Here is a 24,554-nt window from a genome sequence, read left to right as displayed (position 1 = left end):
AAATTACAACTGTCTTCTGTTGCAGAAAACATGATTTGTCTACATAGAAAAACCACAAAGAATCTACAAAATAGGTATAAGAACTAGTGAGTGAGTTTAGTAGAGTTGCAGAATACATAATAGAAAAAAAATTTTTTTAACGTAGAACCATTTATAACAGCAAGAAAGACTTAGGTAGAATCTAGCAAAATAAGATATGTATACAGAGAAAAAAATACAAAGCACTGATGAAAGAAATCAATGAAGACCTAAATAAGTGGAGAGATATACCATATTTATGGGTTGGAAGACTCAATATTGTTAAGATGTCAATTCTCTCCCAAATTAATGTACAGATTCAATATAATCCTAATCAAAATCCCAGCATGATTTTTAGAAAAAACAAACTGATTCTAAAATTTAAATGGGGGGCTTCCCTGGTGGCACAGTGGTTGAGAGTCCACCTGCCGATGCAGGGGACACGGGTTCGTGCCCCGGTCCGGGAAGATCCCACATGCCGCAGAGCGGCTGGGCCCGTGAGCCATGTCTGCTGGGCCTGCACTCCGCAATGGGAGAGGCCACAACAGTGAGAGGCCCGTGTACCGCAAAAAAAAAGAAAAGAAAAGAAAAAAAAAAAGTAAAATTTAAATGGGGGACTTACTTGGTGGCACAGTGGTTATAGTTAAGAATCCACCTGCCAAAAAAAAAAAAAAAAAAAAAAAAAGAATCCACTTGCCAATGCAGGGAACACGGGTTCAAGCCCTGCTGGGAAAATTCCGCATGCCATGGAGCAACTAAGCCTGTGTGCCACAACTACTGAGCCCGCGTGCCATAACTACTGAAGTCCACGGGCCTAGAGCCCATGCTCCACAACAAGAGCAGCCCCTGCTCGCCGCAACTAAAGATAGCCCACACGCAGCAACGAAGACCCAACAGGGCCAAAAATTAATTAATTAATTAATTTAAAAAATAATAATAAAATTTAAATGGAAAGACAAAAACCTAGAATAGCTAAAGTAATTTTGAAAATCTTGTTGGAGGATTCACATTACCTGATTTTTTATTTTTATTTTTATTTTTATCTTTTGCTGTACGTGGGCCTCTCACCATTGTGGCCTCTCCCATTGCAGAGCACAGGCTCCGGACACGCAGGCTCAGCGGCCATGGCTCACAGGCCCAGCCGCTCCGCGGCATGTGGGATCTTCCCGGACCAGGGCATGAACGCATGTCCCCTGCATCGGCAGGCGGACTCTCAACCACTGCGCCACCAGGGAAGCCCCTCATTACCTGATTTCAAAACGAGATATAGTAATCAAGGCAGTGAGGCATTAGCAAAAGGACAGACACAGATCAATGGGACAAAACAGAGTTCAGAAATAGACTCATATGGTTAATTGATTTTTGACAAAGGTGCATAGTCAATTTAATGAAGAAATAAAGAAAGGACAGTCTTTTCGACAAATGGTACTGGAACAGGTGGACATCCATTAAAAAAAACAACAACAACCTTGACCCACACCTCATACCATTTGCAAAAATTAACTCGAAATGCATTACAGACCTAACTGTAAAACCTAACTACAAAACTCCTAGAAGTTCAATGTCTGCAGGATCTGTACTGTTGCTCCTTTTTCATTCCTGCTATTAGTAATTAGCATCTTCTTTTTTTTTCCTTTGCCTGGCTAAAGATTTGTCAGTTTTATTGATCATTTTAAAGTACTTTTAATGGGATTTTAAATGAGAAACAAATTGACAACACACACTTGTAAAGTCAAGCAGTTGCATCCCTTCAATCTGGCGATTCCTCTCTTGCACATGTGCCCAAAAGTATCCATAGCAGCATTATTCATCACAGACAAATAACTATAATACAGATTGAATCCTGAATAGTTACAACCTTGAATGTAAGTCATAGAGATTATTTTTTAATTTGATGAGATCTGATGCAGACTTGCAAAGACATCCACTTGGATATGAAAAACAGCCTTGTTTAAAATTTTGAAGACAAAAAATTATTTCAAACTAATACCCAGCCACAAAACACATGTTAATAAAAGCAAACACACATACATGATCGTATGGCTGCTAAACCAGCTGGGTTCTAGGCCTTTTTCAGGTTTTCTATTTCTTAAGCCAATAAGGGTTCTATATATTAAGAATATATATATTCTATATATTAACCCAATATTTTTATGGACATTTTCTCCATTTCCTTGAGGCTTTAAAAATTATTAATGTAAAGCTGAAGTTGTATTTGTTTGTAATTTTAAAAAATCTATGTCTATAGTTAGTTCTCTTTTAAGAACACACTGGGTAAACAAAATGTGATATACATATATATAAATCTCACACATATAATGGAATATTATTCAGCCTTAAAAAGGACAGAAACTGACACATGCCATTAATATGGATGAACCTTGAAGAGACGTTATGCTAAGTAAAATAAGCCAGTCACAAAAAGACAAATACTATATGATTCCACTTATATGAGGTACCTAGAGTAGTCAAAGTCATAGAAAGAGAAAGTAGAATGGTGGTTGCTAGGGGCTATGGGATGGGAGGAATGGGTAGTTACTGTTTAATGAGCACAGAGTTTCAGTTTGGGAAGATGAAAAAAAGTTCTGGAGATGGATGTTGGTGATGGTTGCACAACAATGTTAACATATATAAGAAAAAAATAAGAAACTGTTAATAATGGAACTTGGCATATAGAGGAAGGTGATGGGTAACTTACTTTTCATTTTGTAACACATACATACTTTGAATTTTACAATGTACTTTTATAATCATAAAAAGTTTGTTAAAAAACAAACTAGTTAATGGCTCCCTAATTCTGTACACTGAAGTGACTTTCATTTGAAAATAACCCTCCCTTAATTACATAATCCATCATAGCTACCTTCTCACTTCTTACCTTCCCTACTCCTTCAAATATTTGGAACACTGTCTACTACAATGGCCAGATGTCTCTCCATGTCCTCACCTAGGACAAGCTATTTATTATTTTTAAAAAAAGTATATATATATATATATATGTCATTTAACATTAAACATATAAAAAGTATGCAATTTATTAGATGACATTCTTCTATAAAGAGCTTTTCTTTCTTGCCCCTCCCTTGTTCTCTTTCTCTTTTCTTTTAATGAATGTAACTATAGACACAGGGATTTTTTTCTTCATTCATTACTGTCATTCTTTTTGATGTACAAACTGTCTCACAGTTAGCCAGTAAAATCCCTTTCAAGCCAGCTCTTACATCTTTTGATATGATCTCATTCGTCTTTGGGCTCTTCTGAGAACTTCTTGCCCTCCAGCCAAAGATGTTCATTCCATGAGCCTGATGTTTTCTTCATAGGAAGATTTTACAAACTACTTACTCAGTCTGGTTAATACTTACAGAGCTACTCAAATTTTCTAATTCTTCTTGGGATTATTAATTTTTAAAGAAATTTGTCCATTTTCATCTGAGTTTTCAAATTTATTGGCATAAAGTTGTTCGTATGATTTTTAAATTTCTACTTTATCTGTAGTCATGCCCCCTCTCCATTCCTAATACTGTTTATTTTTGCTTCCTCTTCTTTTCTTCCTTGATCAGTCCTGACAAAGGTTTATCTTTTACTTTTTTTTTTAGTATTATTATTTTTTAAATTTATTTATTTTATTTTTGGCTGCATTGGGTCTTTGTTGCAGTGCGTGGGCTTCTCATTGCAGTGGCTTCTCTTGTTGTGGAGCACAGGCTCTAGGTGCACGGGCTCAGTAGTTGGGCCTGCGGGCCCTAGAGCGCCGGCTCAGTAGCTGTGGCACATGGACTTAGTTGCTCCGCAGCATGTGGGATCCTCCTGGACCAGGGCCCGAACCCATGTCCCCTGCATTGGCAGACGGATTCTTAACCACTGTGCCACCAGGGAAGTCCCTACTGGGCTTTTGGAAGAAGCAAGTTTTGTCTTTGCTGACCTTCTCTATTTTGTTTTTCTTTTGTACTTATTCTTTGCTCTTATTTTTAATCTCCTTCCTTCTACTCTCCTTGGGCCTATTCTGTTGTTCTTTGCCTGTTTTTTTTTTTTTTTAAACAAAAGATGCTTAGCTTATTAAGTTTCAGCCTCTTGCATTTAAGGTTACAAATTTCCCTTAGGTACAGCTTTACTGCATCCCAGCCCAGACTTCTTAACTCAAGACCCATATACCTACTTGTCTAACATGACATCTCCACTGAAGTATCTAGAAGATATCTCAAACTCAACATGTTAAAAACTAAACTCTTGATCTCTCCCAAATCTTGTCTACTCAAAGCCTTCATCACGTAGTTAATGACAACTCCATCCTTCTATCACTCAGGACACAAACCTTGGAATTATCTTTAATTCCTCCTTTTTCTCATACTGTCAGCAATTCGTTCTATCTTCGAAACGTATCCAGAAATCATTTACTTCTTATGACCTTCATCCCTGTCACTGCAATCTAAGCCATCATCATCTCTCACCTAGACTATCACATTACTCTTATAATAGGTCTCTCTGCTTCTGTCCATTCCTCCTTATAGTCTATTCTTGCCATGGCAGTGGAGAATTCTTTTAAAAGGTAAGTCAGAGCATGTTATTCTCTGCTCAAAGCTCTCCAATGGTTACTACTTCCACTCTAAGTAAAAGCCAAAGACTTTTCCCTATGTGATCTGCCATCTCCTTTATCTCTTTGACCTCATCTACTTTCACTCCATTCCAGCCATAGTGTTCTGGAACACTATTCTTTGAACATACCAGATATACTCATAATTTAGCGTCTTAATTCTAACTGTTCCCTTTACCTAGAATCCTCTTTCTCCAGATATGCACCCGGCTAACTCAGTGTCTTCAGGTCTTTACTCAATTCTCACTCTCTCAATGAAACCTATTTTAAGTGCTTCCTTTAATACTGCAACCTGTCCCCCAATCTCCACCGTTAATTCCAATGCCCTTTACCTTGCTCTTTTTACTTCTTTCCCATAAGATTTTTTCATTTTCTACCATAATAGGTAATTTACTTTTTCATTATATTTATTGATCCACAAGGTCAGAAATCTTGATGTATTCACTGATGGATCCCAAATAAACAAATGGTAAGCACTCAATAAAATGAGTTATTAGTTTTGATGTAGTGTTCTTATTACTATTCAGTTCTATGTATTTTTACATTTCCACTATGATTTATTCTCTGATCCATGAGTTATCTGGAAATGCACATTTTAATTTCCAAGCAAAGGGAAAATTTTTGTTTTGGTTATTAACTTCTAAGTTAAAAGTACCATATGGCTAAAGAACATGAATCTGCATGATATAAAGGATCTAAAATTATACTAATCTTGCATTAGGGGCCAGTACACATCACTAATTGGTTTAAATATTCCTTGTTTGTTCAAAAAAGAATGCACATTTTCTAATTTTAGAGCACAGGGTTCTCCATATGTGAGTCAGTTAAATCAGATATGGTAGTATACTATAAATTCTCTATATTTTTACATAGTTTGTATCTGCTTAAACTACCAATAATTAACGGCTACATTTTAACTCTCTCACTAGGATAACAAAGCTGGTAAATTTTCCTTTCAGTTCAGGCATACTTCAGAGATATCGCGGGTTCGGTTCCAGACCACCACGATAAAGTTCCAAATATAGAAATAAAGTGAGTCACATGAATTTTCTGGTTTCCCAGTGCATGTAAAAGTTATGTTTACACTATACTGTAGTCTATTAAGTGTGCAATAGCATTATGTCTAAAAAAAAAACAATGTACACGTCTTAATTTTAAAATGCTGTTTGGGGGACTTCCCTGGTGGTCCAGTGGTTAAGAATCGCCTTCTGGGACTTCCCTGGTGGTGCAGTGGTTAAGAATCCGCCTGCCAATGCAGGGGACACGGGTTCAATCCCTGGTCCGGGAAGATCCCACATGCTGCGGAGCAACAAAGCCTGTATGTACGCCACAACTACTGAGCCTGCGCTCTACAGCCTCTAAGCCACAGCTACTGAGCCTGTGCGCTGCAACTACAGAAGCCCGCACACTCTAGGGCCCGCGTGTCGCAACTACTGAGCCTGCATGCCACAACTACTGAAGCCCGTGCACCTAGAGCCCACACTTCACAATAAGAGAAGCCACTGTGATGAGAAGCCCACGCACCGCAACAAACAGCAGCCCCTTTTATTAATTTAAACATTTTATACATAATTATTTTATATTTTGTATCTTATCATTAATAGTTTAAGTCTTTAGGGGTTTGTTTCTACCAAATCTCACTCAAAGTGACTTCATTTCCTTGTGTTTGGTAATTCTCTGTTGAATTTTATCTGTGGGAATTCAAAGAGCCTAACCAGAAAAAGCTTTCTCTCAAAGTGTACTTGTAAGTGCTATGGCAGAGTCAGGGTAGTACTGACCTTGGTCCAATTTAGGATCATTCTCAGAGGGTTCTTCCACTTTGCTGTGGGCCAAAGGCTTAGTTTCCCATTAGTGCTAACATGGGCATTTGCCTTGGAGAGCAACCTTGCCTTTTCTGTTTGCTCACAGCTCATTGTTCCTGCTTCAGCTGACTCTTCACTTTTGTGAGAACAGACCCTTAGAGAGCGCCCTAACTTTTTTTTAGCATACTCAGTAATGCATTAAAAATTAAGCTTGTAACCTTCCATACACAAAGATACTGCCCCCTCAAGGAGGTGGAACATCAACTCTGCACTCCTTAAGTGTGTACTGTGCACAGTGACTTCTTTCCAAAGTGTATAGTTTGATAAGGGGGTGGGGGGAGACAGTGATTTTACAGTGAAGAAACCTGATAAATACTCCCTCAGCCAGGTGATCAAGGTTAGCATCATCAGTGATAAGTCACGTTGACAGGATACTCTTGACGTGATGTGATGCAAATGGCACTTTTCCTGTGTTTTTTCCAAGAACCTATAGCCCCAGTTAATCATGAAAAAATATATGTATCAGACAAACGTATATTTTTGTTTATTCATTTGGGCCGCGCCTAGCAGCTTGAGGGATCTTAGTTTCCCAACCAGGGATCAAACTCAGGCCCTCTTGCAGTGGAAGCGCGGAGTCCTAACCACTAGACCACCAGGGAATTCCCCAGACAAATCCATATGGAGGGACATTCTACAAAATACCTGATCAATACTCCTCAAAACGGTTACAGTCTAAAGAAGCCTGAAGTGACATGATGACTAAATGTAATGTGGAATTTTGGATGGGATTTTGGGACAGAAAAAGACATTTGGCAAAAACTAAGGAAATCCACAAATAAAGTATGGACTCTAGTTAATAATGACCTATCAGTATTGGTTCATTAGCTGTAACAAATGTACCATATACCAATGTCAGATGTTAACAACAGGGGAAACTGGGTGCAGGGTATACTAGAACCCTCTATACCATCTTTGCAACTTCTCTGTAAACCTAAAGCTATTCTAGAATAAAGTTTATTTTTAAAAGTTATGTTTGTTACAATTTCTGCAGGATTTAGTTATTTATTAGGGCAAAAAAAATATAGTCTCTCTGCAAAATGTCTAGTCTGTCATATCATCAGAAACAGAAATTGTCCTATTCACCCTTCTCCCCAGTGCAATCATGCCTTTTCCCAGACCCATGTTCCTTGGAAACTCCACTGGCAAACTTTCTCTTCCCTTAATTTCTGAGAAATTACTTTGCTCTGATCTTCTCCTCTACTTAGGACACCTTTTCTTCTGAAACTCTGGTGTTTCCCAAGTTCTTTCACTGGTACTTTTCTCTTCTCACTTAAAATACTGTGTCCCTTGAAGTGCTCATTCATTAACTACTACCAATATGACTACAATTCCCAAGTCTCCATCTCTAGTCCAAAGCTCCCTCCCAAATACAATATAGTAGTTATGAACATATTTAAGTTAGTCAGAACTAGTTTCAAAGCCCAGCCCCTATTTCCAACTGTATGACCTTTTCTCATCTATACAATGAGATGCTTTTCTCATCTATACTATGAAATAATAGTACCTACTTATTCAAAGGTTTTTCTCAAGATTACATGACAAAATGCACAAAAAACTCCTAGAATTGCATCAAGTATATAACTGTCAATAAATATTAGCCAATATTAGGATTATAAACACTATCAAAATGGTTAATTATCTATTAAACAATTTGTCTCAGATGCCCTCCAGACACTGCAACTCCATGTGTGCAAGCCTGCTTTTATCACCTATTTCCTCCCAAATTTCCTGTCACCCAAGACAGAATCCACAGGATCCATCTTCCAAGCTTTCCTCTAACTTCATCCCGTACATCCAACTGGTCAGCAAGTTCTGTCAAATTCTACTTTCTAAATACCTCTTAGATCTTATCTGTCCTCTCCACTACCACTTATATTCTTTCAAATCTTTGTCATTTGGTTGGATTATTATAGTGGCTCCTGAACATTTCCCCCAAACATATTATCATTTATTTTTGGAAACTGTAATATCAGTTTCAGGTATTGCTATTTTAAAGACCAAAATACAATATTTTTGTTGGCATAATACAAAAGCAGTTCATTCGTCGTCCTTGGTTGTCTTTATCTCTTTCCTACCTACTCATCCACCCCCATTCCTCTCACTTTCACCACAAACTCCTTACCCTACTTACTATGCAGTTCAGGAAACTCCCCTGACTCACCCCCCTCTACCCTTGTCACGGCCCACTTACAGGGAGAGTCTGAACCTGAGGGAAAGAACCTTCCATAACAAAGAATCTCTCCTAGGGAAAAGAAAGGATTTAAACTTCATTAGGGAAACGTTTCCCAAGTTGGCCAAGAAAGAAGTCAAAACTTTGGCAATTCTGAACTACTGAACATAGACAGGTGGTTCCGAAAGCACTGGTCAGGGGAGTTAAATATGGCAAGAAGATACTAAAGTCCAACCCAACCAGCTACATCACACAAAGCAATTATAAAGGTACCTCAGACAAAAAGACCAAAGTCAAAGGAAGCAGCAAAACCAGGAGCAGCTGATGATTTACATTACAATGATAATCTATGTTTAATATTTATGTTTTTATAAATTTACATTTTTACTTGATGTTTTAAAATATGAAATACATTAAAAATCTGGGCTCACAGACTTAACTTCAATTTTTGAATTCTAAAAGCTTTGAATAAATCCAAAAATATACTAATACCAGTATTACAAAAAAGTAATTTTGGTCCAGTGTTACAACCACTATCTATTGTAGCTTTTGTGCCTATACACAGTTACTTTGTTTTCAACATACCTTCCCTCCCCACCATGTCTTAAAAATCATGGCTTTTATTGCTTCTCTTTGTCTTTTCCACCCTCACTTGTCTATGTGTACTTCTGATTGTTCACTCTCTGCTTCTGATTCTTTTACACCTTTGTTTGTATTTGAGATGCCTTCTTTCACCTGCTTCACATATTTTTTGAACAACTGTTTCCTCCGTGAAGCCTTTCTTACTACACACAAATATAAACTGGTTCTCTCTGCTCTTTAATTGGGGGTTTCCTAGAAAAACATCCATAACAAAGCTTCCCAATGTGTGTTCCATGGAACAGTAATCACATGAGATGGCTAGAAAAGAAAGGAACTCCATGATCAAATAAGTTTGGAAAATACTGAATAGCCTATCCCCCACTCCTTCTGGAAAGTCATGAAGCATTTTATTAGAGGTACTAAAGTCTAGCAGCATGAAACAGGTTTAACTTTAACTTCATAGTACCTAAGCTTTGACAGTGACAACCTAAACTAAACATCACCACTTTCTAGAAAATGCTGTTGTACAAAGTCAAATTCATACTGTATTTTTTGTCTATTGCTATGTTTTATTTTCTCTGTATCTTATCCACATTTATCAGTTTATACGTATGTACTGTACATGGCAATCTGAGGATAAGAATGAATAGGAGAATAGAAATAAATTCTTATCCTAGTTTATACTAAACACAGTATATATGTGTAAGGATGACCTATAAATGGATTTCAAAAGCTGTTCACTTTTCTATTATCAGGTTTTTAAAGACTTTTAAAACAAAGTGAATTGATCTTCCAAAATGTGTCTTGAAATGAAATTTTCTTTTAAAAAAATCTTTAATTTCAAATTTAAAATTTTAAATGAAAATATGATTAATATTTGGTCTTTATTATTCCAACTCAAATTTTTATAAACCCCTTGTTTTTGATAGGTTATTTTTAAAAATCCAGCAGCACTAAAGATATTGCTGTCCCTGTGAAATCCTTCTTTGAGATGCATTTTCATATTAGCACAACGGCTATAAAAATATATGAAAAATTCTTAAATTCTATGAACTTCTAGAACTGCAAGATGTTGTTATACAAATAGGTACTTGAAATACTCAAAATAGGTAAATAGTTTCCAAATTAGTGTGTTTTCCAGGCATTCTCTAGTATTAATAAAAAGGCCTAGGGCTTCCCTGGTGGCGCAGTGGTTGAGAGTCCGCCTGCCGATGCAGGGGACACGGATGCAGGGGACACGGATTCGTGCCCCGGTCCGGGAGGATCCCACATGCCGCGGAGTGGCTGGGCCCGTGAGCCATGGCCACTGAGCCTGCGTGTCCGGAGCCTGTGCTCCGCAACGAGAGAGGCCACAACAGTGAGAGGCCCACGTACCAAAAAAATAAATAAATAAAAATAAAAAATAAAATAAAATAAAAAGGCCTAAAAAAATCTGTGTTCATTCCTTTGGATTATTAACCTTAAAATTTCACCTAGGGTATGCAGGATTAACTGGAAGAATTTAAAGCTTAAGCACACAGGCCTGCATGAAACACGGTGTAATAAAAATACATACCATAATTGCATTTAAAAACAACAATAGTTACCATTTGCTGAGCTTTCTTTATATATATATATATATATGTATGTATGTATATTTTATGAAGTGTAGTTGATTTACAATGTTGTGTTAATTTCTGTTGTACAGTGCTGAGCTTTCTAAATGTCAGGTAGTTTGCAAAGCACTTTATATGAATTATCTTTCTTTTTTTTTTTTTTTGGTGGTCCGCGGGCCTCTCACTGTCGTGGCCTCTCCCCTTGCGGAGCACAGGCTCCGGACGCGCAGGCTCAGTGGCCATGGCTCACGGGCCCAGCCGCTCCGCGGCATGTGGGATCTTCCCAGACCAGGGCACGAACCTGTGTCCCCTGCATCGGCAGGTGGACTCTCAACCACTGCGCCACCAGGGAAGCCCTGAATTATCTTTTTTAATACCACCAACAATCACATAAGGTGTGTTGTATTATTATTATCCCTATTTAAAGGCTTTAAGAGGTTAAGTAATAATTTTAATGCCTATTGGAGTCCAAAGCCCATGTACTTTGCCAATTAACCACTATACAATATTGTATATCCCCCTACATATGTAAATCTATGTAAACAAAACCATGTAAAACCTCTATAGCAACAATTCTCGAAGTGTGCTTTGTGGTCATATATAAGAAAATCATTAATTAAGCATTTTCTATGTTCTACACCATCTTCAAGGTGCTGAGGATGTCGTGGTGGGCAAAACAAAGTCCCTGCTGTGATGGGCTTACATTCTAGTTGGGGGTGAGAGGGGACATGCATCTCAGTAAATAAACAAATAAATAAGGTAATATTTTATAATGGGAAAAGGTATATAAAGAAAATAAAATAGGGTGATGCAATAAGAGAATGATAGGTAGGAGCAAAGGGGGGTAGGCTCTTTGGCTAGGACGATAGGGATCAACCTCTAAGGAGATGACATTTGAGCTAAGACCTGAAAGACAAGGACATTAAGGCAAATTTTTCATATAAAGTGGTAATTTATAAAATGATAGTGATAAGGCTTCCCTGGTGGCACAGTGGTTGGGAGTCCGCCTGCCGATGCAGGGGACACGGGTTCGTGCCCCGGTCCGGGAGGATCCCACATGCCGCGGAGCGGCTGGGCCCGTGAGCCATGGCCGCTGAGCCTGCGGGTCCGGAGCCTGTGCTCCGCAACGGGAGAGGCCACAACAGTGAGAGGCCCGCGTACCGCAAAAAAAAAAAAAAAAAAAAAAAAAGATAGTGATAATATAAATGGTAGTGTATTTTACATCCTTATTTGGCAAAATAAGAAGTTATCAAACTTATGATCTCACAAATTAAAAAACAGTAATTAAATGGTTATAAAATAACATCTGGTAACCCCTGGGCAATACACAGTATTAAGATGAGAGACAGTGGATGTGTATGTTGCAGAAACTTGATAAAGGTCATTCTACAACATATCAGTAAGTCAGTGAATTCTCAAACCTTTTGGTTTCAGGATACCTTTACCCTCCTAAAAATTACTGAAGACCCCAAAGAGCTTTTGCTTATGTGGGTTAGTTATATCTATGCTCTTTACTGTATAATAAATTAAAACTAACAATTTTTAAGTATCTATTAATTCATTAAAAATAGTAAAACCATTCAGTTAATAAGTTATACATATTTTATTAAAAATAACTATATTTGCAAGAGAAAAAATTTAGTGAGGAGAGTAGCACTGTTTTACATTCTTGAAAATCTAATGTTTGGCTTAACAGAAGACAGCTAAATTCTCATATCTGCTTCTATATTCAGTCTATTGCTATATACGAATTAATGAATTTTTTTCACCTCTGCAGCTTAGTGAAATCATCAAAATAGACAGGCACAGAACTCATAGAAACAGAGAGTAGGATGGTGGTTGTCAGGAGCCAGGGAGTGGGGGAATGGGAAGACGTTGGTCAAAGGGTACAAACTTGCAGTTATAAGATGAATAAGTTCTGGGGATCTAACATACAACATGGTGACTATAGTTAACAATATGGCATTATATACTTGAAAGTTACTAAAAGAGTACATCTTGCAGTAATCATTTTGCACTTTATGTATGTATCTAATCATCACAACTTACACAATGTTAACATGTCAGTAATATATAAAAAAGCTGGGAAAAAACAGGCACAAGGGCTGTTTGGGAACCATTATACTATATATACCACACCATGGAACACTACAAAATACCAACAGACTTTGAAAGAAGTGGAATGCAGTCTAGCACAAAGGTAGAGAGTAGGCTCTGGAGTCAAGACTGCTTAGATTTTAATTCTGGCTCTACTGTTTACTAGCTATGAAACTTGAACAATTAATTTTACCTCACTGAGCCTTCAAGTGCTTCAGTTATATCATCTATACATTTTATTTTCCCTTCACCAACGTAATTTTACATATATATCACTAACAGCCTTACTAAGTAATAAAAATTACATAATATCAATACCTCATGAATTGTTATATTAGATGAGATCACATGATAAGAACTCAGGAAATGTTAACTATTTATTACTAAATCTATTAGTGATAATGTTTGTGAAGTTAACTGTATTAACGATGGAAATTTAATAAAGAACATTGTTAAATAATAACAAAGTACTTGTAAGCAACTCAGGCTTTGAATCCACCGTATTTCTTGTATTTCTCCCACTCACTCTCACCTTCTGCCTTCAGAGAACAAAACCAAGGGGGGAAAAAAATTAAGCTTATGCTTAGCCACCCTGAAACCAGGCAGTTTCCCTTTCCTATACTATAAAAATGGTCTGACAATTTCCTCAAAATAATCAATTGACTTCCCTAAGTCTCGGTTTATAAGAATTTTAAGTGGGGATAACTCTTACCTTGCAGAGCTTATGTTAGGATTATAGGAATATATATATATATATATATATGTTTGATACCTAGTAAGGGTGCTCAGTGAATGATAACTTCACTCCAACCAAAAAGTGATAACTCTTCGAAACTGGTACAGCATATAAAAACTCACATTATCATACTTCCCAGAACAAGTTATTTTTGTTCAATTCTTATCTTAGTTACGAAACGTTAAGTTCCTTATAATTCCATCTCTTTCAGTGAGCGACCTAACATAAAGTTTTACATAGAGTAAGCACCCAATATTCCTAAATTAATTTTCTGAATTCTGTATCTTTGGACATAGGAATACAATATAAAAGAAACGTTAATAACTCAAGTAATACTGCCTCTTGGACAGAGATCATCATTTTAAAATAATGCGTTATGCTACCATTTAAAAACTATAATGACAGTAAAGGGAACACAAAAACAGCACAGGATCCATTCGGGTCTTTTTTTAATTAAAAATGGTAAGTTATAATGCCTAACATTAAAAAATCTTTTCCCTTCTAACAGTGAAACTTTCACTAAAGGAAATAATCAATCTCCTTTCTCCCCCCAGCCACCTCTGGTGGGTACCAAAGAACCATAGGGTGAAAGTAAGTGAAACTAATCACAAGCAAGTGAAGTGAAGGAAGAGAGATGAGAGAAAGATAAAAGGCTGCAACCAAAATTTAAACCCAGCATATTAAACATTTTATTTCTTTCATCAAACAGCCTCTATTTCAATGTTTCTAAGAGAACAAGAAAAACAATGAGTTTTTTTTTAGACTATCTTTATCTTAGCCAGAAAGACTTTAATGTTCTAAAGCACAAATGGAATTGTTGCCTTTTTCCAAAAGGAGTAACTAGGTTCTACTACTTCTCCACAAGATGTGCATCTCTCCAGTGTTCTATAACTAAAATCTGTGGATGCTGTGAAATCAAAAGCGCTACAAAGCACCAACTCCTTTTTGTGCCTTGACAAACAGATGAGAAACTCAGTCAAGGTGGTTTGTGCAAGTGTTAAGTTTTTGAGTAATTTTTTTTACTAGGGTCTCTGAGCTCCTTTTACACATTAAAAAACCTCATGTAGTCTTAGTTCTCAGATGAAATTTTAAAACAACTAACCCAAAATATTTTAAAGTACTGCTGTAGAACACTAAACACTTGGGAAAAGTGGAAAAAAAAAGATTAAAAAAAAAAGATCATAACTTGGGCTTCCCTGGTGGCGCAGTGGTTGAGAATCCGCCTGCCAGTGCAGGGGACATGGGTTCGAGCCCTGGTCCTGAAGGATCCCACATGCCGCCAAGCAACTGGGTCTGTGCACCACAACTACTGAGCCTGCGCTCTGGAGCCCGCGAGCCACAACTGCTGAGGCCCGTGTGCCTGGAGCCTGTGCTCCGCAACAAGAGAAGCCACCGCAATGAGAAGCCGGCTCACAGCAAGGAGTGGCCCCAGCTCGTCGCAGGTGAAGGGGGCCCACGCGCAGCAACAGAGACCCAACGCAGCCAAAAAATTATTTTTTTAAAAAAAGGAGCCTCACAGCCCCTTCAGCCCCCTCCTTATCTTCCCACCAGCTAGCTTCACACTTGCAAATTGGTTTCCATCACCTGCCTGGTGGACAGAGGCTATTGCCAGTTGTACCTTGAATCCGGAGACCAGGGATCTTGGAATTGTGGCTTTCTCTGTCCATGACTGATGCCAGGGGGGTTAAAATAATTAATTAAAAAATAAATAGGGCTTCCCTGGTGGCGCAGTGGTTGGGAGTCCGCCTGCCGATGCGGGGGACACGGGTTCGTGCCCCGGTCCGGGGGGGGTCCTGCATGCCGCGGAGCGGCTGGGCCCGTGGGCCATGGCCGCTGAGCCTGCGCGTCCGGAGCCTGTGCTCCACAACGGGAGAGGCCACAGCAGTGAGAGGCCCACGTACCGCAAAAAATAAAAATAAAAATAAAAAATAAATAAAAATAAATAAATAAATAAAAAAATTTTAAAAGATCATAACTGAATGACAAAAGCTTAGGAGAAAAGGGAGTTTGGATGCATCTATTATTTATTAGTTTATGAAAGGCAGGAAGCCAAATCACTAAGAATAAAATCAGAAGTCTTCACTCTCTAAGAAATTACACACATACATACACTCACCCCTTCTCTACCAACAGAACTGTAATTTTGGGGTGGCCTGTTTAAGGAAATGTTAATATTAGTAATTTCCACACCATAAAATCACTTGAAGTTTGTCAATACTGTTTCACACTTTGATTTATGGGAATGTTTATTTGCTATATAATTTAACATTTAGCTTACTATGCGATGTACAGCAAAAGTATGTTTTACATATTGCTTTAAATCCACCTAAGGCCATGTATATAATACAACCTTTCTGCATTTGAGAGACAAAGCAGCTAAATGAAGAATATAACAACTGCTTGTAAAGTTTCATAATACACATAAAAAGGTTCATTCAGTATACACCATTATAATAATCACATGTAATAATCATGGTAGCTCATGTTTTGAAACACTGTCAGAAAACATGGAAACTATCAACATCTCTATGAACCTAGGGCAATGGATGGAAGAAAAGGTGACCTAGGCATCCGAAGGGCAGAGAGAAGATTGATTGTGCAATAATTTTACAACTGGGAATTATAACAGACCTAATGCCTAACTAATCCAGAAGTGCCATTAAACCTAAACCAAGAGCAGAAATATGCTAGAGATCAAAATAGATTTATTACTTCTTTGGGGAGCTGAAAGTTTACCTTGAACCTCAGAAAGAACCACACACAATAACACATTAGACCAAGTAAGTAGAAAGAGGTATCTGAAATACCAGAATGCCCCAGAGCCTTCTCTCTGGACCTCTTCTCTATCTATACTTATTACTCTGTCTTACTACACTTACTTCTCTATCTACACTTACTTCCTAGTACATCTCTTCCAGGCTGATGGCTCTAAAGACAATTTACATACTAAGCAGATACCCTGTGGTGACTGTCGCACAACTTTGTGAATATACTAAAACAAATGAATTGCACACTTTAAATGAGTGAAGTTTGTCAATAAATGTCAACTCTTTCTAGTCACTCAGCCAAAAAAACCCCAGAGTCATTCTTGATAACTCTCCTCTCTTACCCCACATTTAATTCATCTAGAAAGCCGTTTGAATCCACCTTCAAAACAGGTCTAGAATTAAATTACTTCTTATAAAGCTTGTCCAAACCACCAATATTTTATCCCAGGATTACTTCAATAGCCACCTACTGGCATCCCTATTTCTGTGGCAACTAGAATGATCTTTTAAAAAGAGAAATCGGTTCACATCACTCCTCTGCCCCATCTCATTCAAAATAAAAGTCCAAGAATGCCAATAAAATTCTTTGTGATCTTCCCCTCCTGCCATATCACCCACCATAATCTCTGAGTTTATCTGCTAATCCTTACTTTCACTACTCCTTTCCAGCCACAAAAGCTTTCTTATTGTTCCTTCAACTCACCAGGCACACTCTAACCTCAAGACCTTTGTATTTTTCTGTTCTCTTTGTCTTGGAACATTCTCCTCTCACACTCTCCTATCTATATCGCCTATACCTTACCTTTCTGCTCAAATGTCACATTCTCAGTGAGGCCTTCCCTTAGCACCTAATTTAAAACTGCAAACTCTTGTAACACTCTGTATTCCCCTTCCCTGCTTTATATTTCTCTTTAGCACTCCTAATATTTTTTACCTTCTAATATATTTAATATTTTGTTTGTTTGTTGCTTGTCTCCTCTTCTGACAGTATAGGCTCTGAGAGGACAAAATTTTTCTCCATTTTATTCACCTGCTTGTGTCCCCAGTGCCTGGCACAGTAGGTATTCAATAAGTATTTGTTAAAAGAACTGAATGTAAACTAGGGATTTATAAGCAAAATTCATCTTGGAACTTAAAGTAAGAATGTGTACCTAGTCCACCTATATTTGTATACATGGGATATGTGATTAAAAAGCTACGGCAGTACTGTTATACTCTATATGTGTAGCCAACATATCTGCTACAAAGGATGAATTACAAGGAAAGTAAATGGTTAAAGGAATAGCTACGTTTCAGATACCAGAGCTGCAAAAAATAGTTCCAGACCCTCAGATTTGTGCAATATCAAATACAGGATTATAGACTTCACTCTCCACTGACCAATGGAGGTACCAGTGTGGTACCCCAAACTTTTTGCCACCAAAAAAGATTCTTCTATTATTTAATCTAAAACCTAACATTTAGAGATTTCTATCAAGTAAACAACTTTAGTAACTAACATGTTCAACTTGTTTTCCCTTTTTTTAAATTATAAATGACTATTAGAACTTCAAATCTATACAAGATAATCAGTTTTCCCACAGAAAGCAAAAATAAAAACAAAAATACCCACAAACCTTCAAAATCTAGACATTCTAGTTAATCTGCATGGCCTAATATTGTAGAAAATATTTTATGAATAGGAAAGGCTGTGTAGTACAGTGCCTAAGAGTGTATGCTCTAAATCAAGAATGCCTGGGTTGAATCCTGGATCCACCACTTATTAGCTCTCTAACCATGGGAAAGTTACTCAACCTCTCAGTGTCTCTGTTTCCCCATCTGTAAAGTGGGGATCATAACAATACCTACTTCAAAGAATTATGAAGACTGAATGAATTAATAAGTGTAAAATGCTTGGAACAGTGCCTGGCACATAATATGCACTTGATAAAAAGTTAGCTAGAAAATTATTACCATCTTCCCGGTCCATTCAAGGATCTGAGAAACCACTGCCATACAGCAAAAATAGTAAATTGCACTTTTCGAATTATCTGCAACAAATTAATCCTGTATTAAGAGGTTTTTTTTGGGGACAGTCCATGTTTATATAACAGCTTCTCTTGTGGAGAAAATACCAGATTGTACTGAGATTTGCTTCAAATGAGGAGGAGGAGAAGGGAAAGTAAAGGGGACAGAAGAAAAAAGATCGGCCATTAAAATAACTACTGGGACTTCCCTGGTGGCGCAGTGGTTAAGAATCCACCTGCCAATGCAGGGGACACGGGTTCGAGCCCTGTTCTGGGAAGGTCCCACATGCTGTGGAGCAACTAAGCCCATGGGCCACAACTACTGAGCCTGCGCTCTACAGCCCACGAGCCACAACTGAAGCCCGCGCACCTAGAGCCTGTGCTCCGCAACAAGAGAAGCCACCGCAATGAGGAGCCGGCGCACCGCAACGAAGAGTAGCCCACGAGCCACAACTGAAGCCCGCGCGCCTAGAGCCTGTGCTCCGCAACAAGAGAAACCACCGCAATGAGAAGCCGGCGCACCGCAACGAAGAGTAGCCGCCGATCGCCGCAACTAGACAAAGCCCGCGCACGGCAATTAAGACCCAACGCAGCCAAAAATAAATTAATTGATTAATTAAAAAAAATAATAGTAACTACTGAAGTGGGGTGATCAGTGGTGGCAGGAGTGTTATTACTTTTCTAATCTTGTACATACTTAAAGTCCGTACCAAAAACAGCTGAAGGGAAATCTTAACAGCTTTTCTGCTCTACAAATGATTCTACTTTCCTATAACCCCCTTTTCTTCAAAAACTCATTTCAATTTTCATACACCTTCTAAAATAGACCAAGCCATTCAATGGCTAGAAGCAAAACAACTTGGAGATATCATGAACACAGTATTTTCCATTCTGTCCTACTAGTTCTTCAGAGAACTTGCTATTATCACTACAGAAAGCCTGGTTCAAATCATCTCCCCCTGACTGGGAATGTAATTTCCAGCACTGTTCCCAAAACAAAGTAATTATTTCGAATAGTCAGGACCTTAAGACTATCTACATCATCGTTGCCACCATAATAAATAATCTGAACGTATATGTATATGCTAGGAACTATACTAAAATACGTGCATTATCTTCTTAAATCTAGACAACAAGCCTATGAGAGATAATTATCTCTACTCACAGATCAGAAATTGAGACTCACAATTTAAGTACTGTGCCCAGGTATTAACTGATGGAATTAAGATTTGAACCTAGGTCTATTTCTAAAGTCTGTGTTTTTCTATTTTTCCATACTTATTTCCATGTTACATTAAAAATGGGACAGATGAACAAAATACAGAAATGACAGTCTAGTCAAATTGCACTTCAAGCCCATATAAGAGCCATATTTTGAAACTGCCAGCAACCATACCTAACATTTCTTTTACTAAATTATAAACGCTGCCTTCTGATAAACAGAAATTAAAACAATTCAAGTTCTTGATTAACTATTTCACAAAATTATATTGGCAAATATTTACTGATTACTTATTGTGTGCCAAACACTGTTCTAGTTGCTTGGGGATGTAGCAGCAAAGAAGACATAGCCCTGTCATCTGGTGGAAGAAAATAAACAGTAAGCATATAAACAAATAAATAAAGTAATTTCATACGCTGAAAATAAAGTGATGTGTTAGAATGCAACTGAAGGAACCATTGGAAATAAGACCATTAGGGAAGGCCTTTCTGAGGAGGTAATATTTGAGCTTGGATCTAAATGATGGGAAGATAGGATTAGAAGAAGCCTGAGAGGTAGTAGGCAGGGCAGGTGGTGTAGGACCTTGTAGACCTTTTACTTGTAGTAAAAAGAAGTTTAACCCTTTAAGCCTGTTGCAATGGGATATCACTGAAGGATTTTAAAGTACAGAAATGACATGTTTATGCTACAGAAAGATCCCTTTTGAAAAATGATAGTAATGGAAGCTTCAATCAAACAAATTAAAACAAGTCTGAATAAAATCAGTAGAACCCACCATGGAGTGTGTCTTCAGGAAGACTACTTGCCTTCTCTAAGTTATTTCCTTTATTGTTTTTTTTAATTTTTATTTATTTATTTTTGGCCATACTGCGCAGCTTGCGGGCTCTCAGTTCCCTGACCAGGGATTGAACCTGGGCCATGGCAGTGAAAGCCCGGAATCCTAACCACTAGGCCACCAGGGAACTCCCTAAATTATTTCCTTTAAAGTGAACAAAAGTCTCTTATTACACATTATGAAATAAAGGATAAAAATGAAAATATCTCAGGAAGAGTTAACATAGTCACTTAAACTCCCACTGAGGTCTAAATATAAATTACTAAATAATGGATGCCAAAGAAAAAAAGGAGAAGCAAAAGTGGCATCAGGAAAATGGACAGAAAGGCTGAGAATGCCAAAGACACCTATTTCACAAATTTGCCTAAAGCTGACTTAAAAACCAAACTCGAACTAAAGTAATTCTAACACCAATCTCCTGAATATTTCTCTCAAAAGGCTTTATTTACAATAAGATAAACGATGTTCACTCAATGTAAACATAAAACAACTACAAATTACCCTTAACCATTTTAGAAAGTTAAGTTGCATTCCACCAGACCAAAAAAAAAAAAAAAAAATCAGGTTTACAGAAAGCCAAAAGCATTTAACTATACAAACTATATATAATGCACTTCAAGTGAAGTACTGTCTTCCTAGAGCAATCATTTTTTTCACTCTTAAAATATCAACAAGGGAAATAAGCTCAGGCACAATATCAAAAGTAGAGGCAGAAAAATTCTGGCTCCAGTGTATCTCGTTATCGCTGACTGGAAAAAACATATTGTAATTGCATTTGTAATCCCACAGGCAGGGATGGCGACCAACTTATCCTTGCAAATGATGTAACCATACAGTTAAAGCACCAGAGCCCAAAGGTAGAAAAAGTAAAAATGTTTTAAAACAGGAAGAAAAATATGCTTAAGGAGAATACGTCCTCAGGCTTGACCACTGCTTGCTACCACTGGTATACCAAAAACATTAAAGAATAATCATGAAAACATTACTTTACAAAGTTAAATGTGGCCATTGTCATCTGATATGGTGGAGTCAAATCCCAACTCCACCATTTTACTGTATAAACTTAAGCAGCTTACTTAACATTTCTGAGGCTTAGTTTCCACATCTGTAAATCAATTATTAAAAAATCTACTTCTTAGGGTTAGTTTAAGGTATAATGAGATACTAGATATATTGTAAATGACAAAGTGCTGGGCACATAGTAGATACTTACTATGTGAGTCTTTGATAATGACTGGTACTTGATATTGTATGTTCTAATTTTACCTCTTGGAAAGAAAGTAACTTTGATCTGCTATTGGTAAATATAGGTAATCCTGCCTTGGTTATACAACTCTTTCTGCACGTATTACTCAAAGAGCCACAAAACATCTCTCCCAACAATAACTTTATACACAAATGATTTGAAGTTTGGGGTCTAGGACTTTGTAAGTTTTATCCATCTGTTCCCTAAAAGTAAACACAAATTAAAACACTATAGGGGCAATAGCAAAAGTGGAATAAGAAGAATAAATGAATGATGGGTCTCACTGGTGACGTGCCATAGACAAGTAGCAACAACAGACCTAAAATTCAAATAGATATACATAGATTTAGAGTCAACCCTCTCTTCTCAGCAGGAAGCAACAAATGACTTCTCCACACTTTGTCCTAAAAGATCTGAAAGCTTCTGCAAACAATCCATGCTTCCTGACAGTCGAACAGACCTCTTTTCTGCAGTAACGCAGCAAAGTGAAAAAAACTCCACGATGTAGACAAAAAAGCAATTAACTGGGGTAAAAAAGTAGTACCTATTCAAAAAGCACACTTCCTGATTCTTTGTTTTGATTACCTACGAAACTAATTCCTATTCTTTAAAAAGGTATCTGAACTGGTTGAAAAGTAGCCGGATATGTTTTCCATTTTATGGTGTTAGTGGCGATACTGACTACGGTTGTTTCCGGTCAGTCTCAAGAAGCCTGTATTTTACTGTAGCAAACATAGCTACAAAAACCTCTCAGGTGGTCGCCTCAGCTCTATGTGGAGCTCACGTTACCTCTTCATCTAGGTAAGGCCCTTCTTATTACACATCACAAGTTTTAGGTCAGTGGAAAATAGAATGGTCCCACATATTCCAGCGAAATAGGTGCATTTACTACTGCTTAAAGCATAGCGTGTCTATCATCAGGAAAACAAGAAATCATAACACGTCAGGGCCTATAAGAAATAAACGGACGCGACAATTTCTGTGAAGGTTCAGTAAAAACAACATCACCTTACAAGGCTCTGAAACAACATGTAAATCTCAACAGATGCGGGCCCTACGGCCCAAGGTCACACCAAGTCAGTCGCTATAAAATCCAAGAAATGATGAGCCTCCTGCAGTTCAGGACAATCCTGGCTAGGAATAGGGTCTGAGTTTGGGTACACTCTGGTCGAAGCTTTAATATGAACAACCCCAACCGAATGCAGTGGCTCCACAGGGAAACCCTAAGCGTTTCGGGTAGTATTTCCTTCCATCCCCAGTCACCCCCCAGCACTCACATCTCCGAAGCCACTTCATCCAATGGTAGACGATAGTAGTGTGGTGTTTCTTGTTCTCTATACACCAAGACGACAAGCCTTGAATAGATTCCATGGTGTTAGTTACCGACTGGAATTTTCGATCCAACGAGGACTCCAGAGCCCCTGCCGAAGAGGCCGACGAGGAGGAGGCCTTACTGCCGCCTCCGCCGCCGCCGGCCGCCATCTTCCCGGTTTGCACAAGCGCTGCTGCTCCTCTGGCGGCCGCGGCGGCCGCGGCGACGGCGGCGGGAGCGGGCAAAACAATCACTGCGAGTGCGTGAAAGCCGCAGGTGGGGAGGGAGGCCAGGGGGTGGGGATGGTGCACGCGCTAGGCTCTTCTGGAGGTAGGACGGGAGAACCAGCTGCTGGGCACGCTGGCAGCTCCTACACGCTGCAGAGGGGCTGCGGATTTCGAAGGTTTATCGGAATTGTTCAAGGGGTTGTGTTTAAACCAGTCAGTAATCACGGAAGAATTGCGCAGAAAACAGGTCCTGCAAAGCCTTTCTAAACGCCTGGCCCGGAAATTAATGGTTTTATACTCTTCGGCTCTCAACGCTTAAGGCCGTTCCCCACACTCCTCTAAGAGCGGGCATGAATATCTTAAAGTTAATACTACCCGACTGCCCCTTCAGTTGCAGAAATCTTTCTCTCTCCTTTAGATCCTCTAGCACAGAAAGGCCCAAGGCTATCTAGTCAGGATTTTTTTTGCAACGCAATAGCAGCAAAGGGACAGCAACACTATCGCGCACGCGCTGCTTGGCCCCGCCCCCCTGCTTCCTTCTCAACCTAGAAAAAGCAGAGGGAGCTGTGATGGCGGGGCAATCTGGCCAATCAAGGGAGAAGAAGGAGAAGCGCGCGCAGAAGCCCACAAGCCCCAAGGGCTAAGGAGGCGCTTCGGTTATTCGTGCGCCTGCGCAGCAGGCCAGCGCGTAGCGGGCTGGGAGGAAAAACGGGGAGAGAAGGGTGGGAGAGGGAGTTGGTCAAACTAAGGAGAGGTTGGGGGAGGGGCTTCACCGCTCCGCCCCGCGTTTTGCTTCCTAGCGAGGTGTCTCTCTTGAGGCTGTCCAGCTCACACAGCAGGGCCGAGAAACTCCCACCGCTCAGTGGCCACTGTTATTTTCTGGCACCTGCAGCTGCCGCCGCCGCCACCGCTGCTAATTCCTTGGGGCACCGACGCGCCACAAAGTAGCTGGCAGCCATCTTGCAGTGCCTCAGAGGATGCGCATGCGCCAGCTCCTTCGAGCCATTCACTACGCAGACTCCCAGACCAAACAATTTTTTACACTCCCCTGGGACATTAACACTCACAGCCACTTGACTTTTTGGATTATAGGAAGAGGAAGTAAATGAAGTGAAACGAAAATTTTCCCCGTAGAATTTTCGAGACGCGGAAACAATAAAAGGCAAGATGTGATCTCACCTTCGCCAGATATGATACAGTCTCACAATTGCGTAATACATTATGGTTTACAAAAGCCTTAGCTATTTATTATTACATTGATTAATACAACCTAGATTAACCGTGCAACTG

General features: G+C 38.8%; 1 protein-coding gene across 11 annotated transcripts in view; it reads right to left on the bottom strand.

The window, feature by feature from the left end:
- RPRD2 (regulation of nuclear pre-mRNA domain containing 2) overlaps nucleotides 1-23,207 on the bottom strand; it is a gene marked incomplete at both ends in the record, with an annotated part of 89,233 nt that extends 66,026 nt beyond the window's left edge. For all 11 annotated transcript variants that reach the window (XM_079697008.1, XM_079697011.1, XM_079697013.1 and 8 more), the window contains one exon: nucleotides 23,003-23,207. In XM_079697008.1, coding sequence (XP_079553134.1) covers nucleotides 23,003-23,207 — 205 coding nt within the window. The remainder of the gene's footprint in view (nucleotides 1-23,002) is intronic.
- Nucleotides 23,208-24,554: the final 1,347 nt, after the last annotated feature.

This window comes from Hyperoodon ampullatus, assembly GCF_949752795.1.
Source record: "Hyperoodon ampullatus genome assembly, chromosome: 2".
Lineage (NCBI taxonomy): Eukaryota > Metazoa > Chordata > Mammalia > Artiodactyla > Ziphiidae > Hyperoodon > Hyperoodon ampullatus.
The sequence above is the reverse complement of the archived record's forward strand: the minus strand, read 5'-3'. Positions and strand labels throughout refer to the sequence as shown.